This window comes from Canis lupus, chromosome 7 (genome assembly GCF_003254725.2).
Source record: "Canis lupus dingo isolate Sandy chromosome 7, ASM325472v2, whole genome shotgun sequence".
In the NCBI taxonomy this organism is placed as follows: Eukaryota; Metazoa; Chordata; class Mammalia; order Carnivora; family Canidae; genus Canis; species Canis lupus.
This window is the reverse complement of record NC_064249.1, coordinates 72,209,003-72,225,712: the sequence shown is the minus strand read 5'-3', so window position 1 is coordinate 72,225,712 and position 16,710 is coordinate 72,209,003. Positions and strand designations below refer to the sequence as shown.

The 16,710-nt window shown below is 39.9% G+C and overlaps 1 protein-coding gene across 15 annotated transcripts in view; it reads left to right on the top strand.

Moving 5' to 3' along the window:
* The window catches only part of L3MBTL4 (L3MBTL histone methyl-lysine binding protein 4), a 492,784-nt gene that overhangs the window by 362,718 nt on the left and 113,356 nt on the right, over positions 1-16,710 (top strand). For all 15 annotated transcript variants that reach the window (XM_049112901.1, XM_049112904.1, XM_049112903.1 and 12 more), the window contains one exon: positions 5,668-5,841. In XM_049112901.1, coding sequence (XP_048968858.1) covers positions 5,668-5,841 — 174 coding nt within the window. The remainder of the gene's footprint in view (positions 1-5,667; positions 5,842-16,710) is intronic.

Here is a 16,710-nt window from a genome sequence, read left to right as displayed (position 1 = left end):
TCACATGATCTGATGGAGGCAACTATTTAGTGCTTCCCTCTTGCCTGTTGTTTTGGGGAGGCAAACCTCTCAGACCTTCTCATGAATGCTTCCAAATAGGATGCTTCTACCCACTCCAACAAGTAATTCTTCATATTTTGAAGATAGATGAAGAGACTTAGAATTTAATCTCCTAGCTGAGATGATTCTTCTGTGTTGTCTTTTGTAGGTTATAGCAGGACAAGAGTATATATTGTTGGCTAGTAAAATAAATGAGACTAAAATCTAAAACACGGTAGGCCTCATCGGGGCTGAGTTAGTTACATTAGAGAAGAACTCCTTAAAGTCTCACTCTGTCTCTAATTTGTGGGCTACATGAGGCCATATTCCTAGAGCAGGGCTTCTCCTGGGAGCTACTGTCTGTTTCTGGCAATTTCACTTTTCAGGATCAGGAGAAAGGTTGTCAACGACTTGACACTCTTCCTGAAATACTGCTGACCTCTGTGTTGTTTTCATTTGTTTTGGAATATAGCACTGGGGCCGGGGGGGAGGGGGGGTGCTATTTCATCTTTGCTGTTTTGCTGAAATTTGTCACACTTCCCAACATTTTCATGTCATGTCACAGAGAGAAAATGATAATCAGTACTTGGGAACAAGAGGAGATTTAGAGCCTGGAGGAGACTGCTCGTGGCTGGGAGGACTGAGCTGGGACTCTGGCTCCACAGGCCCCTCCCAGCTGCCCTGAGAGTGTAGCTGTATACCGGTTGGGAAGCTACCCTTATGTTACTTGTGACAACTCAGTTATAATCTATGGGCCAAACTGCCCACTGGCCAGGACTTGAGAGAGCATGGCCCATTATTTTCACCAAACAGGGTAGTCAAAGAGAAGCAGGAACCAAATTTGCAACTTGGGTATGAGAAAATGAACACAGTGTTGATACAGATGATAATATAGTAGAATGAGAAGAACCAGAGTCCAGGGGGTCTGGTAATCAGTAGTCCTCATCTAGACTTAGAAGTGGGGCCAGATAGGAGAATCCATGATGTAGGTAGGGATCCCAATTAGAGAGCAAAGCACAGTAATAGAAAGTAATTCAGGGTGAGAAGCACATGAAGGACTGGCCAGGTGGTATCTGCAAAGTGGCCCCTCACTCCTAGGCAGAAATCCTGGGAGGGGGCCAGGAAGAAAATGGGAACATAGGGCTTCTGTCCCCCAAATTCTCACTGTGGCGGTAGAGGAGGCACTTGGGAACAAGGACTAAGGCATATGCTTTTTTTTTTTTTTTTTTTTTTTAATTTTTTATTTATTCATGATAGAGAGAGAGAGAGAGGCAGAGACACAGGCAGAGGGTGAATGAAGCAGGCTCCATGCAGGGAGCCTGATGTGGGACTCGATCCCGGGACTCTAGGATCGCGCCCTGGGCCAAAGGCAAGCGCTAAACCGCTGAGCCACCCAGGGATCTCCAAGGCATATGCTTTTATAGGAAACCCGGAGCCCACTAGCCGGCCTAGACTCCTGAACAAGGCATGAGCACAGGTATCAGCAGTGGGCACTGCTTCAGGTCTGGACCTTTGAACCCTAGAATGAATGACTGGGTTTAGCAAATACCTTTGGCCTCAGATCAGGATTAATCCTGGGAATGTAGGGGAAGCTCACCAACCTGTGCACAGAAGGAAGGAGGAGAATCCAAAGGCCGAGGGCACGAGGCCAGACACAAAAAGCAGGGATTCAGTGTCAGCTGCCGGGCAGTGCTATGTCCATCCCTACCCTGCCACAGCTCGAAGGCAGAGCAACAGTCAGGAATACTGCTCTTAGAAGAAGTGCAGGACGTTTTTCTAAAGAAAAAATACATACACTGATAAAATTTACTTTTACTTTGCCGCTTATCCTCAGATGTTAACATTATGCTTACATATCCTAAAAAGCAAAGCTAGTATGTTTAATTGCCATCATCTTTATGTTTCTTTTTGTTTATGAAGAGGATTGCTGGGACCTCAGTTTTAGATCTGTCGGAAAACTTGTCTGCAACTGCCTGGTACCTTTTTGCTTTGTTTAGTGTTTACACTCTGTTCATGTGCCTTGCTATTGGTGAACTTAGGGCTGACATTTGTTACCAATTATTCGATCAAACCATATGAAATTCAGATATTTGACTATCATTGTCTTTTAGGAACTGCACTTTCATATGAGTCAGCTGATTAGTTCCTGCTGTCTCTACCTTCTTTTCCTGCCAACAGCAAACACACTCTTAATTAAGGAGGGCTGGGGAAATCATCTGCTCAGTCACAGGAACTGTGTCTTCCACTCAACACTGGTGCTTAGTGCTTCTCCCTCAGCCCACAGTGTCTACACTCCTATCTTGGCCATAATGAGCTAAAATTTGAATGTACTACTTTCCTATCAGTCAGAAACTGAAATTTTACCTTGACCTACAGAGCTTTAAGCCATAGAAATTTCAGCTTATGTCAACAGTTTTCTAAAGAGACTGTATCTTCAGGACCTCCTTTCTCCAATATTTAGCTAAACCAAAAGTAAGTTTTAGAAGTTTTAGCACACCTAGGGCAACCAATTCAGTGGGGTTTTTTTCCTATGTATTTAGATTTATATGTACTTATGAATATGCATGCTGTTACACACACACACACACACACACACATATGCACATGAGTGAGGGTCTGCATTTGCAGAAAGGCAGGCCAAAGTTTGGAATGCCATCTCTTTAACATGACTATGTTCTATGTGCCAAGAACACAAGTAAGCACAGGTTTGTAATACAGAAATTTGTTCACAGCACAACAGCAGATTGGAAAGGGTACAGACTCTTATATCTGAGATGCTAATATCCCCACTTCTTTTGTACTCGTGTCTCCCATCATTATCTTCTTTTGAGTTATTCACCAAAATACGCAACATATGTTTCTGTCATTTAATATATTCTTCTGCGGGTGATCCCTGCTCCACCCCCCAGCCGCCCCAGTGGCTCAGTGGTTTAGCGCCTGCCTTTGGCCGAGGGCGCGATCCTGGAGTCCCGGGATCGGGTCCCATATAGGGCTCCTGGCATGGAGCCTGCTTCCTCCCTCTGCCTGTGTCTCTGCCTCTCTCTCTCTCTCTCTCTCTCTCTCTCTCTCTTTCTCTGTGTGTGTGTCTATCATGAATAGATAATAAATAAATAAATCTTTAAAAAATAATAATATGTTCTTCTGCACTTCACACTTCATTCTAATCTGTATAACCTGGAGATGTGTCCTCACAGAGCTTGCCTGGTGGAATCTGGAGGTGCCCTATTCTAGTGAGCTCGGGGTGTTCCATTCCTCACTACTGGAGACAGAGGGGCTAGAAATGGAATTAGGAAGGAACAAGCAGGCCATTAAATGACTAGAGGGACTGATGGTTGAATGGTTGAGGGAAACCAAATTTCTCTCAACTGAAGCAAGTACAGAATGAGAGGGTCTGTGGTGGCTGTCTGTGGTGCTGGACAAATAAGCCTTAGGAAGAGAGCATAAGTGCCACACAACACAAATCATGTTGGAATTAAGAAAATTCGTGACTATAACGCGTCATTTCAAAGTCTCAAATTGAGAGTATGTGTTAGATGGAGAGCAAAACTTCTGTGTAATAATATCTTAATGAAAACTCAGTTGTGCTTGAAATAAACATTTCCCAGTTTCCCTTAGGATAGCCTCATGCCTTTCAACTTTTATCTGCAGAAAGTTCTTCCTAAAATTTCCTTTAGATCTAGTATGCAGCAGCTTAAACAGATCACTCCTGCTGTGTTGTTACTGGAAACAGTACTTTATCACATCTTTGCTTCTCACACAGAACTCTAGCATATGCTGACGTATTTCCCCTAGCCATTAGTCACAGTAAACAAAGTATTGCTCTACCCTGTAAACACCTGCCTAGGCTTCTCTTTGCACCAGGAATTATGCCACACTTCTCTCATGTTTCTTCTTTTGATGATGCTAAAATCCTTGTCCCCTTTCTGCCCACCTGATTGATTGGTGCTATTAATTAAGCGATCTATTTTGAGGCTTTTCAAAAATGTGGCAAGCAACTTTTCCAAAGTTGTGTGACTGTTTGTGACTGTTTTCTTACTGCACAAAAATATATAAATACCATCTTTGGGTATTTAGTAATAAATACCAGAAATAATATACATAGAAAACTTTGAGTTTTAATGGACCTATAGTACACACTCAGTAGAGACAGCTTTTTTGTTCTTATTATAAATTATATTTATTTATAAATAAGTTAGCTTCTTCACTAGGTTTATATTCTCTAAAATTCCTATGATGTAGCAGATACTCAGTTAATGGATTATTGAATCAACAACTGAATAAGTTAATAAATCAATGCCAAATATTACGAATTATAGAACATGCATGTAAAGAGGACCCTCTTTTCTGTAGCAAATGCTGCTGATCATCCCTCTTGCAGTTCATATTCACTCTGGCTTGTTGGGTCAGGCTGGTGTCATCCAGAAGATCAACCCTAGATGTAGGTTGGTACTAAAGGCCTTCTGAAGTTTGACTCTTATAGGCTCTCCTTGGAAAACTCCAACAACTTTAAAATAGAGGAAAAACCACATTGGTCCCTGATTTTATCATGACATTAAAAGAACAACAAAAAAAAAAACATTCATGCATCCAAAAAGAATTTATTTTGCATCATATGTCAGCAAGTGTACAATAAATTGGAAGTAAATTTCTTAAAAAGACCCAATTACCAAGATATTGATGTATTTGACTGTGTGCTTCCCTTGATGGAGAGGATGATAGCACTACTATATTGGAGTGTGTGTGTGAGAGAGAGGGGGGGGAGATTTATCATGGTTCCAACAAACCTTAGGGTTGGATCTGATTTTCCCATTTTACATGGAGAGAAACCAAAGCTTGAGCGTGAAACACCTTCCATGAGGTTGCGTGCAGGTGACCTGTCACACCTGTGCCTTCCCTCATAGAGGCTCCCTCACTCCTAAGCAGCAGCAGAAGCTTGGAGCTTTTTTGGAGACAGGAATGTTGGCACAGAAGCCTAGCAGAGACTACCAAGCAGTCCGTAGAAAGGATCAGATCACATGTCCTGGCAAATCCTTGCCAATTAGGCTCTAGACAACATCCAGGATTAGGGATTCAGGCTTTACTGTGGTCTCTCCTTTTTCATCTTAGGTGTTCCTTCACATTCAAACACAATACTTCCTAGCAAGTTTCAGGAGGATTAAGCAGAAATACAGACACAGTTTTTCTGTATACATGAATGTTAAATAAAAGCATAATATTCTCTGATACTGGTGAATATTTTTAGTGACCTGTAGTATTTTGTGATGTTGGTAGTCAAGTCAGGGCATAAATATCAGAAGATACAAACTTTGAATCAAGTGTTTATATAACATTTCCATTGGTCTACCAGAAGCACATTATGTTATTCTTAGATTTTTAAGTTTCCAAAATTGTATAAACTGTATGTGCTGATAACTCTACCTGTCATACTCTGCTGATCAGTGCTATAGACTGGAACATGAGATTTCTTCAAGGGGCAATAGGAAAAGAAACTTATTAGGGTGTGTTCAGTGAAAGAATAAGGTCTCCATCCAGTTCTTAAAATTTGGATGTAAGTCTGTTCCAGTGACAGTGGATTCCTGATTTATCACTCTAAACTGACAACTGTGCACCCATTTTTATACAAACCAGTGCTTTTGGCTGCCCGTATTCAGACATGAACTTGAAAAAGGAGGCAACTCTTCATGACCGTCTGAGAGAACAAACACAGGCACATTTGGAATCTGACTCTTCACATTCAAAATCAAAGAACCTCTGCAGTTTGAGCTTCAATGGAAAACATGAAAAGGTGAATAGTCAGCCCAGGTAAGGAATTTTTTGAAAATGTAAACCAGAAAGTAAACCATGTAGAATGGTAAAAGAACAAAATTTTTAATAATAAAAAAAATAGTTCCTTATATTTATTTGAAATAATTATGTTTGGCTTTGGATATTATTATGTTCACTGGCTCATAGAATTCATCGAAAGCTTAATGTTCATGTAAAAAGACATTTTCTATGTCTTCGTTCTCAAAAATTGGAATTCACCTCTTTCTAAATCTACATATTACATGGAAGCAGTAAGAAAGCACATCTCATCTATATAATTCCGTAAGTTCTCTTTTGCCTTGAAAACCTCTTTATTCTTTGGGATAGTTTCAGAGATGGGCTGTCTTTAGGACGTGGCCGAGTATTTGCATCCATGCAGTCCTACCAGGATTTCCTTTCCTGCCTGTTGTCTGTCTTGTCCTTGTTAATCCAGATACGTCCACTTCAGATAGGATTTCTTCTTTCTTGAAACAGTTTCCATGTTGATTCATTGGTAACACATTATCCTTTTGTTCTTAAATGGGAATTTAAGCTTAAAGCATCGATTTCCAATTTTTCATTTACATGTTACCGTTTTCTAGGGAGCTGCAAATGCAACCTTATAAATTCAGATGTTTTAACCTATGCCAGGAATTACAAACACAGAAAAATCTGACACTCAGTAATTGGAGACCAGACAGAGAAGGAGCCAAGAAGGGCTGGGCAGAGAAGTGGGGAGCGAGTGTTTTTCAGATCCAGCTGCAAGCAGAAGGCACTCCTGCTCAAGCCCTTGAAAACCAGTAGACCCTCCTTGTGTGAGCTTTGAGGGAGCGGAGCGGCTACTTGATGGGCTGCTGCTTCTCCCCCATCTCCAGAGCCTTGCTTTTTCCATTCAGCCCATGTGAAAGGAAGAGGTGAGCTCCTCTCATCATGCAGGAGCCCGAATTCCAGGGGAATGATTCCATGCTCATTTATGCCTTCAATCTCAGCAGGGCTGCTACTTCCCTCCCAGGGGAAGACCTGTCCATTGGGAGAGTTTGGTGCAAAGTGTATGTTTTGTCCTTTTTCAAGCAAATGTTGGTATAGTGTATTTAGATACCATTTCATTCTTGTTGAACAGCTAATTTTGGTATTAATCTCTCTGCATACCACTGTGCAGATTATCTCTCCTTTCCTGCACAATTTATTTCCTATGGATCCACATGCCTATTTTCGTAGCTGTATCTCGTATTTTTATTATTCGTTAGACACCCACTTCTCTTGTTGAAACTTCACAGGGTCTGGTTGTTCTTTACTGCTTTTTCCCCCCCGCCCACACTGTTTACAACTGTAAGTAGTTGAGAGCTCCCGCATCCTTTCCATGTGCCAGTGGAGGGAGAATATTTTCCTTTGCTTTTTTTAAAACTGTTTTCCGAGGAAGGGTGTTTATTTATCCCAGAATTATGGAGACTAGTACATCCTGTTGGCCATATTTTTTTGTTCTGTTATCTGTTTATTCTCCAAATAAAAACTTAGTCAGTTTCTCTTGTAAACATTTTAGGCATTCAACCTCAATGTCAAAAATTGGAGAGACAAAACAGACATTTGAACTGCTTTAAAAAAAAAAAAAAACAGTTAAACTGCCATATTCTCTGAGGCTAGCTAAGCCTTTCCTTTTAGCAAACATGGATTCATGGCCTCCCCTCTCTTGAACTCCTCTTAGGAACTTACTATTTTCAGTATATTATTATGTGCTTCACCATTTTGAAGGGGATTTGCACTGAACTAGATCAGATAAGCATAATTGCTATAGGTAGAAAGAAGTAGAGAGTGTTAGTTGACAACCAAGCAGAAAAATCATACATGATCCTATCCTGTAGGATTCTATTCACGTATGCCCAGTGCTGTGTAAGTAGCTGAGTGAGGGGAGGGGAGTCATACTGTGCATAATTGAATTCTTAAACTTTCTTTTGTTTTCCAGTCTCAAGACCAAAGCCTTCCTTTTACTCCAGTCCCAGTCTACTATTTTTTCATTTAACCAACCATCATGACAATGTTTGTATAGTATTGGCTGCAGTGCCCACTTTGATTCTGTCCCCATCTCTGTGACATCCTGTTCATGGTCTAGAATTTCAGAGTAGGGAAAAAACCAGAATAAAGAAGTCATAAAGGAATCATATGTGGGATAATTACAAGCAGAAAAATTATATTTAACTCTCCTCACAGTTTATTTGTAGTGGTTTCCTGAGACTAACTTTTCTCTAACCCAAATCTTGGCTTTTAAAATCACAAGGTATCAGATACAGGTGAAGGAAAATATTTAAATTCCATCTCTTTCTTCTAGGTGTTGAGGAGAATGATTTTTACCTGGCTCATATCCAAGGATAGGCATGGGGGATAAATTAGTGAAACTTAGAGTTATAGTTTCCATCTCTCCTCCCATTCGTCCATACATCTATCCATTCATCTGCTAGTCCATCGCTGAGCTCTGGACAGGCCTTCTGTAATTGCTTACACCAGCAACACTTGTCACCTTAGAATCTCCAGCCTTCTGAGAATTCAAGTACAAAATGTAAAATGAACTCTTGACATTCTTCCAAAATCAATTAGATGCTGCCCCAAAATTTAGGGAATTTTGTCTTTTTCCTAACTGCATCCCAATTTTGTGATTACTTTTTTTTCCAAGATTTTATTTATTTATTTATTCATGATAGAGAAAGGCAGAGACATAGGCAGAGGGATAAGCAGGCTCCCCCAATCCTGGCACTCCAGGATCACACCCTGAGCCAAAGGCAAATGCTCAACCACTGAGCCACCCAGGCGTCCCTGTGATTACAAGTATGTTTGTTTTCATATTAATCTTGGTAGAGGGAATTATTAGTAGTAAATCATGTACTTAGGTTCGCATTTTCTGAATAGAAGGTCAAGGTCAAGTTGAGTAGATTATGTACCACTAAAAGTTTACAAGATTCACATTCATAGATAGCAGTAGTATTATATGTTAATACAACTTTAAAGAGCCAATCTCACAATAGGTCATCATTACTGAAAAACTAATCTTTTCTCCCTTGCACTAATAGAGTGAGTAGTATTACATTCATGTGTATTAAGTACAGGCAAAAAAAAAAAAAAAGTACAGGCAAATGACCTTATACTTGAGTATCTTTCATTTAGGTATATAGTCAAAGTGAGAAGGGGATATTTTTAATTTGACAGTTTATAGTTTGCCTTTGGAGCTACCCATAATCTTTTGATTTAGGAAAAGCAGTTATTATTGTCAGCATAATATTGCCATTTATAGGTGGGGAAGTTGAGATCCTTGGTAGTAACTGATCGGGACCTAAATAGAGGTGTTCTGATTCAATCCAGCATATTCCTGTTTCAGTAAACTAATAGTAATACCAGAAGTATCAGGAATAATAACTATCTAATATTAATATCACACGCTTACTTTGGTCCACAAAGCACTGTGCTAAACAGTTTGTATATATCATTGTGTTAATTTCATTTTATCCTCACACATCCTATGTATGGTAAGTATTCTTATTTAGATTTTATAGTGTAGACACGTGCAGGGTCAGAGAGGTTGGTCACAATTTTCAGGATCACACAATTAGTAGGAAAGGTCTAGAGCTGCCTAACTCTATAAATTTTATACACTCAACTACATTAGACTAGCAAAGGAATGTCAGTTTAACACTTATAAGGTCCTGGCTGATTATGTCTAGATGCCTTTTTTTTTTTTTTAAGATTTTATTTATTTATTCTTTAAAATATTTTTTAAATATTTATTTATTTATTTATTTATTTATTTATTTATTTATTTATTTATTTATTCATGAGAGGCACTGAGAGAGAGAGAGAGGCAGAGACACAGGCAGAGGGAGAAGCAGGCTCCACGCAGGGAGCCCAACGTGGGACTCGATCCTGGTTCTCCAGGATCACGCCCTGGGCTGAAGGCGGCGCCAAACCGCCGGGCCACGGGGCTGCCCTCTAGATGACTTTCTACTCTATCTAGCATTCTCAGGGTCATCTTATGATGCATTTGTTTCTTATTTTGTGAAAATAGAACTATGGGAGGGGAAGAATCTTACCATGATTTCCCAAAACCTTTATTCTTATTTATACTACATGTAATATAAAATCTTTCATCTTGAACCACATTTCATTTTTTTTCTTTTTTTTTTTAACAAACCCTTGTGTCGAGGGCTGACTTTCAATAGATCGCAGCGAGGGAGCTGCTCTGCTACATACGAAACCTGACCCAGAAGCAAGCCGTCTAGGAATGGTTTAGCACCAGGTTCCCCACGAACACGGGTTGCGTGACGGGCAAGGGAGGCGGCCCCCATTACGGCTGCGCCCCGGCCCGGGAGGAGGGGCTCTCCGCAGGGGCCTGGGCCTATGCGCGGTGCGCCAGGTGGCCTGCAGGTGGGGCGGCGGGGTTCGGCCATCCGAGGCCATCCGAGGCCACCTAGGGCCCGTGGCGCTGCTCTATCCTTCCGCCTGGGCGGGATTCTGACTTAGAGGCGTTCAGTTAGACACATTTCAGTAATAATAAACTAAAAGCCTCTCTCTGCAACAAGGGAATAAAGTTATACTCATTAGAGCAGTTTTATCATAAATTACTTTGAAATGCAACTGCCCCCTCCCCCCGTATTGTTAGCTGGCCTCGTCAGGCCTACGTGGAACATTTTTTCAGGCATTTCCCACTCACTTAAGTATTCTTTTTTTAAATTATTTTTTTTATTTTTTTATGATAGACATAGAGAGAAAGAGAGGCAGAGGGAGAGGGAGAAGCAGGCTCCATGCCGGGAGCCCGACGCGGGGCTCGATCCCGGGACTCCCAGATCGCGCCCTGGGCCAAAGGCAGGCGCCAAACCGCTGAGCCACCCAGGGATCCCCTTGCTTAAGTAGTCTTAAATAACTTCTTTCTCCTCCCCAAAGCAGTGATTAATATATTCTAATTCACACAATTGGTAGAACCACCATTGTTAATATTCAGTCATATTCACACTCATTACTATTAAAATCTAAAGGGGCGCCTGGGTGACTCAGTCAGTTAAGCATCTGACACTTGATTTTGATTGAGGTCATGGTCTCAGGGTCATGAGAACAAGTCCCACCTTGGGCTCCGTTCAGTGCTGCTGAGCATGAAGCCTGCTTATGATTCTCTCTTCCTATGCCCCTCCCCTACTCTCTCTCTCTCTCTCTCTCTAAAAGGAAAGAAATCTAAGAAAATGCCTAATAAATATCATTTTGCTTTTCCTCATGCCTTCCATATTATAAATTTTATGCGCTTCCCTAAGGCCTATACTGATAATAAAAGTGGCTGAAGAAGCTGTGGTAATCAGAGAGAATGGCATGTAGTAAAATAGTTCCTTTAATGACCCTCATAATAAATTGCGCTGCCATGAGCCAGCTAGTTTATTTCCACCACTCAAATTAGCTGCACCATAAATACCTTCTATGGGGTCCATTCTCAGAATTAAAACAGTATTAGTTGGTTGTTTCCCATATTAGCCTTTCAAATCATTACATAGGTTTTCCTTAATCTATCAGTGTTTCTTCTCACAACTTCCCACATAAATGCTCTGCTTTGGGAGATAAAATCTACTCAGTGTCCTACTCACTCCCTGTAATCACCCATAATATTGTTTTTATTATGGGCCAGTGCCTTTGTTCTCATTCTTCCTAACTTATCTCCTCCCACCTGCATCTTCTCCTTTCTCAAAGGCTCAGCTGTATCTTAAAGTTTTCTGCAGCAGTTCCAGCCCACATGAGCATCTTGAGGTTAGAGATCACACCATATACATTTCTCTCTTGCTGACACCTGCTAAAATGCCTGATACTCAGTAGGCATTTAACAAATTAAATAGATTTTGAGCAGCCACTCTGTGCCAGGGACTTGGTAGGCCTGAGGATTTGGATCTAATAAGAGATAGTCCCATTCCTTGTTCTTAGCACTCCTATGGGCTTTGGTCTATACTACACACCAATAACTTGTTTGTGTGTGTGTCTGCATGCGCCTCTTTAGTGCTTACTTTGTATGTGTGCCTTATTTTCTCAAAAGAACAGGAGGCAAAAGGGTATGAACCAGTTTTCATTTATGCTTTTGTTCTTTCCTCATTTCTGGTCACATTCTAGGTTCTTAGTAAATCTAAGTTGACTGGTTTGGGTGTGTTCATTAGTATGCAATAATTAGTGTGTTCAATTTTTTCACCTGTGAAATGAATATAATATACAAGGCTTAGATCTTGAATATAGGTATATAGAAAATATAACTGGGCCTGGCATGTAATAGAGAGTATCAATATCTTTTTCCATTTTTATAAAAATTGTTGATAGTAAAGTCTTGCAACTGGGCCAATTCTGCTTGTGTATATACAATACATCTTTGCACCAAAATTAAAATTTAGACCTTTATTTATTATGAGCTATTCCTCTGCATCTGGAACTTAATTATACCCCTTAATCAAGTGAGCAGTGGTCAAACATCAGGATTTTTCCTGTGCACTCAGGAAGCCTTTTGTAGAAGTTATGGCTGGACAGAAAACCTATCACCATCCAGACAAACTCCCTCACTCTCTACACTTTCCAGGCACACTCTGAGGGACCTCTGACAGAGTATGACAGTCCTGGGACTTTGCAATGGGAAGGGACTCAATGATTGTCTAGTCCTACTTCTTCAACAGAGAAATAAGGTTATCAGAGCCAAAGAATTAAGTTTCCTTGACACTGTCATGAATGGCCACTTTAAGCACTCTGACTCCTGGGTCATTGCTCGGCTCCTATTCCATACCTCCTCCTCCTCTAGAATTAAGATTAGGTTAGAATAGAACTGGAACTGGCTTATGGCATATAAATACCTGAATGGCATTTAATCTTGCAGAATCAGGATCCTGACTGTAGCCATAGCCTGAAATTGGACATATTTAATCCTTCATTATTTCAACATTTATTCTTTGAACTAATACTTAGAAAAGTAATATTTCAAACTCTAGTGATAGCTAGAAGAAAACAAAACAGACTAAAATCCTTGACCTCAGTAAGCTTTTACTGGGTGGTAAGAAAATGGCCCTAGCTAGTGAAGTGGCAGGATGAAGACTTGAACTCAGGAAGGATGACTTGGCAGGAGGCATGTTGATTCACTCACTACATCAGCAAATACATGTGGAACTTCTGCTGTGGCTGAGTAGTGTGGTAGGCACTAGGATATGGCAGTGAACAAAACTGCCCCATCGCTGCCGGGAGCATATTGTCAGGTAGAGGCAATAGAGGAGAGCAAACAAAAGTAAACCATAAATGAGGAGAAAATCATAGACTGTGGTTAAGTGCCATGAAAGAAGTAACAAGGCAGTGAATGGGCAACACTTAAAATGTTTCCAGCAATTACCTATCTTAACCTCCTAGAGACCATACACAGATCCATGCTATTAGGGAAAAAAGAGGGAGGTGGTTCTGTTGAATATTTTGCAAATTGAAAATGAAGTGAGTCGTGCCAGGATCAGCTCAGGAGTGTAGACAGTAACAGTGCTGGGGTAAAAGGACTTGGCCCTCATTGGATCCCTCTTGCCTTGGTTCCTTTGGCACCTTCATTATAGTCTGATGGTTTGTAAACAAATTTGCACTTCTCTCGAAATGTTATAAAATACTCAATGTATGCCTTTAAAAGATATTTAAACATTTTTCTCTAAGCTGGTTCTCACAGGCATTTTATAATTTATTGTGGATCTCTGGATTTCTCGAATCCTGCCTTGGCCCAGGCTCTTATTAATTAAATGCTACAGAACAGCCTGTACTAAAATCTCCATGGTTCCTTGCGTAAAGGAATATTGGTGTTTCCTGCACACCAGAAAAACATAATTTTGTTGCCCAAGCACCAGTGGGCATTTTTTCTCATCTACACAATTGATCCGACTTTAAAACAGTCATTTCCCATTCATTGCAAATAGTAAAATTGGGACAGTTAACATGATTTTTTTTCTCATAACTAAAGCATTTGTATGTGTGCCTTCTTGTGTATTATAGGAAAATTAGAAAATATAGATCAGTAAAAAGAAAAAAAACCTAAAAATAAAAAAATAGTGATACTCAGACTTTCTCTGGTCAAATAACATAACTTACAGACTTGTAAAAATATGATAAAATTCCCACTGCAGTTATTCAGGTAATAAAGAAATTTTTAAAATGTAATTTATCACTGCCTACTCTTCAGCTCTGAGGTGTGTCTTGAGGTTACTTGTGTGATCATGTTCTCTTTTATACTTTTTCTGTATTTATGTACACATATGGATATTCAGATATACATTCAGTCTTTTAAAAAATATTACAGTAATTTTGTGTTAATGTTTCTTTCAAGGTTAGCTTGTATTACTCTGGATAGGTTAGGATATAATCATGTTGAATGTAGGGGAAAGAGGCCACAATCCTGACAGATTAACATGTGAGTGAAGTTTTCAAGGACCCTAACATTAAACACTGAAGTTTTAATAAAATGTACTCTGAGCAAGACACCTGTAAATAAGTCAGCATTTATGGCCCAAAGAAAAATAATCTGGTCTTGGACTTTTATTTTTACATGGAAAAGTTGTAAAGACTTAAGTAACTAAGTCTACCCACAAAGAAAAAACAAATTTGCCTAATCTCTTATGGACTGTCATATAAAACCATTGTTTGTTGGCTTAAAGAAAGTCTGACAATAAAAGATACTAGCTTAAAAATATCTTTTATTTATTTAGCATTATATCATGGGTAATTTTTCATATTAATACAAATGGATCCAGTGCATTGTTTTTTTATTTAATCTTTTAAAAGATTTTATTCATTTATTTGACAGAGAGGGAGAGAGAGCAAGAGAGAGAAGAGAAAGAGCACAGCAGGAGGAGTAGCAGAGGGAGAGGAGGAAGCAGGCTTCCCACTGAGCAGGGATCCTGACACAGATCTCAAACCCAGGACCCTGAGATCATGATCTGAGCTGGAGGCAGATGCTTAACTGACTGAGCCACCCAGGTGCCCCCAATGCATTGTTTTAAATAACTCTAAATAACTGTATCATATTTCATATTGTGGACATACCTTAATTTATTCAGTTAACTCCCCTATTGACATCGTCTACAGTATTTTTCCTCTTTAAATAATGGTACAATTAACATTTTCATATGTGTGTCATTTGTTGATGGTTTATAATGCAGTATTTTTAAAAGCTGAATTATATTTTATTTATAAACTAAACATACTATATGAATTTGCCCTTAGATTTCTAGAGTCTTACAGGTTTTTTATTTATTTTGCTTTACTATAAATTCACATATACAAACACACATATAAACAAGTGTACACACACATACACACACAGAAGAAAGATTGTATACATAGGGGATGCCTGGGTGGCTCAGTGGTTGAGTGTCTCTGCCTTTGACTCAGGCCTGATCCCAGGGTCTTGGGATTGAGTCCCACATCAGGCTTCCTGCAGGAAGCCTGCTTCTCCCTCTGCCTTCTCCCTCTGCTTTGAGGCCTACACAGACTCCTTTCTCCCTGAAAGCTTTCTTTCTGATCTTTTAAGCAGAAAATCCCCTCCCACAAAGCAGTTTCTCATCATTTGTGTAGCCGTTTTCTCAATCTACTTTGTGTGAAAGTTGGCACTGCACACATCTGTATCCTCTGGTAGATTATGAGCCTCTTGGTGGCAGATACCATTTTGGCTGAATGTAATACCCGTATGTGGGAAAAGCTCAAAGAAATATTGATTGGACCTGGGCAATTTGTCTAAAAAATAAAAAGTAGAGTTCGATATTTGCCTGTGAAGCCCTATTCTAAGTAATAACTAACTACAGTTATTAAGGCAGTTTTGAGAAAAGGTAGTAATATAAAACTATCACATATCATATGTATATTTTTGGGTTTAGGAACCTTTTCCTTTACTGCTAGAACAAGAGTCAGCAAACTGTTTCTCGAAAGGGCCACATAGTAAATACTTTTAAGCTCTGCCAGCCTTAAGATCTCTGCTATAGCTACTCAGCTTGACCACTCCTGTGTGAAAGCAACTGTGGACAGTAAGTAATGAATGAGCATGGCTGTATTCTACTAAAATTTCATTCACAGGAATAGGCAAGGGGCAGGATTTGACTCTTGGGCTGCTGTTTGCAACTCCTGTTCTAGAGGGTGTCTAGCTACATTTAGACTAACCTGACTTAACTCCAAATTCTGATTTTTCCATGTTGGCTCTTCTACTTACTGCGTGACTGAGATATTAGATTAATGTTACCTCCTTCATGTTAGGCATCTAGCTCAGGGCCCAGCATTTCCTGAGCCCAGAAAAACAGTAGCCACTAACTTGCCTTATTAAATGTAGCAGAAGCATAGAAAGGGGGGTCAGAGAGCATGCAGCCCCCTTTTCCAACAGGAAGTAGCAAAATCCTAAGGATAAGGTAAGTGGAAAACCAATGGGATAGCAGAGACTATGAAATGACAGGGGCAGGTCTCACCAACAGAAGCAGTAATCCCCTAATTCATATGCTTTCCTGTGTGGTGAATTGAGGGTACACAGACACACATTTAGCCTGACACTTGCTGCTACAACAGCAATAGCATTAATAAAAGATTTTGAAGATTGTTTGGAGTGGCTGGAACTATGATGAAAGGTATAGGCCAAGGTTCAGGCAGAGTTACTGGTGAAAAATAATACCCGGAGATTTCAATGGTATTGCCTTTTTAACTAAAATACAAACAAATAATTAATTTTTGGCACATTGCTGACCTAATCATCACCAAACATTTCTGTTGCCTGTATGCAGTAGATTCTTTTAAGATGCAACACTTCAATCGCTTTTTTTCTCTGCCAGCAAGATGATGTCCAGACACTTGAGAACAGTGAGTAAGGCTCTCCACAGCTTGGCTCTAGCAGATTCT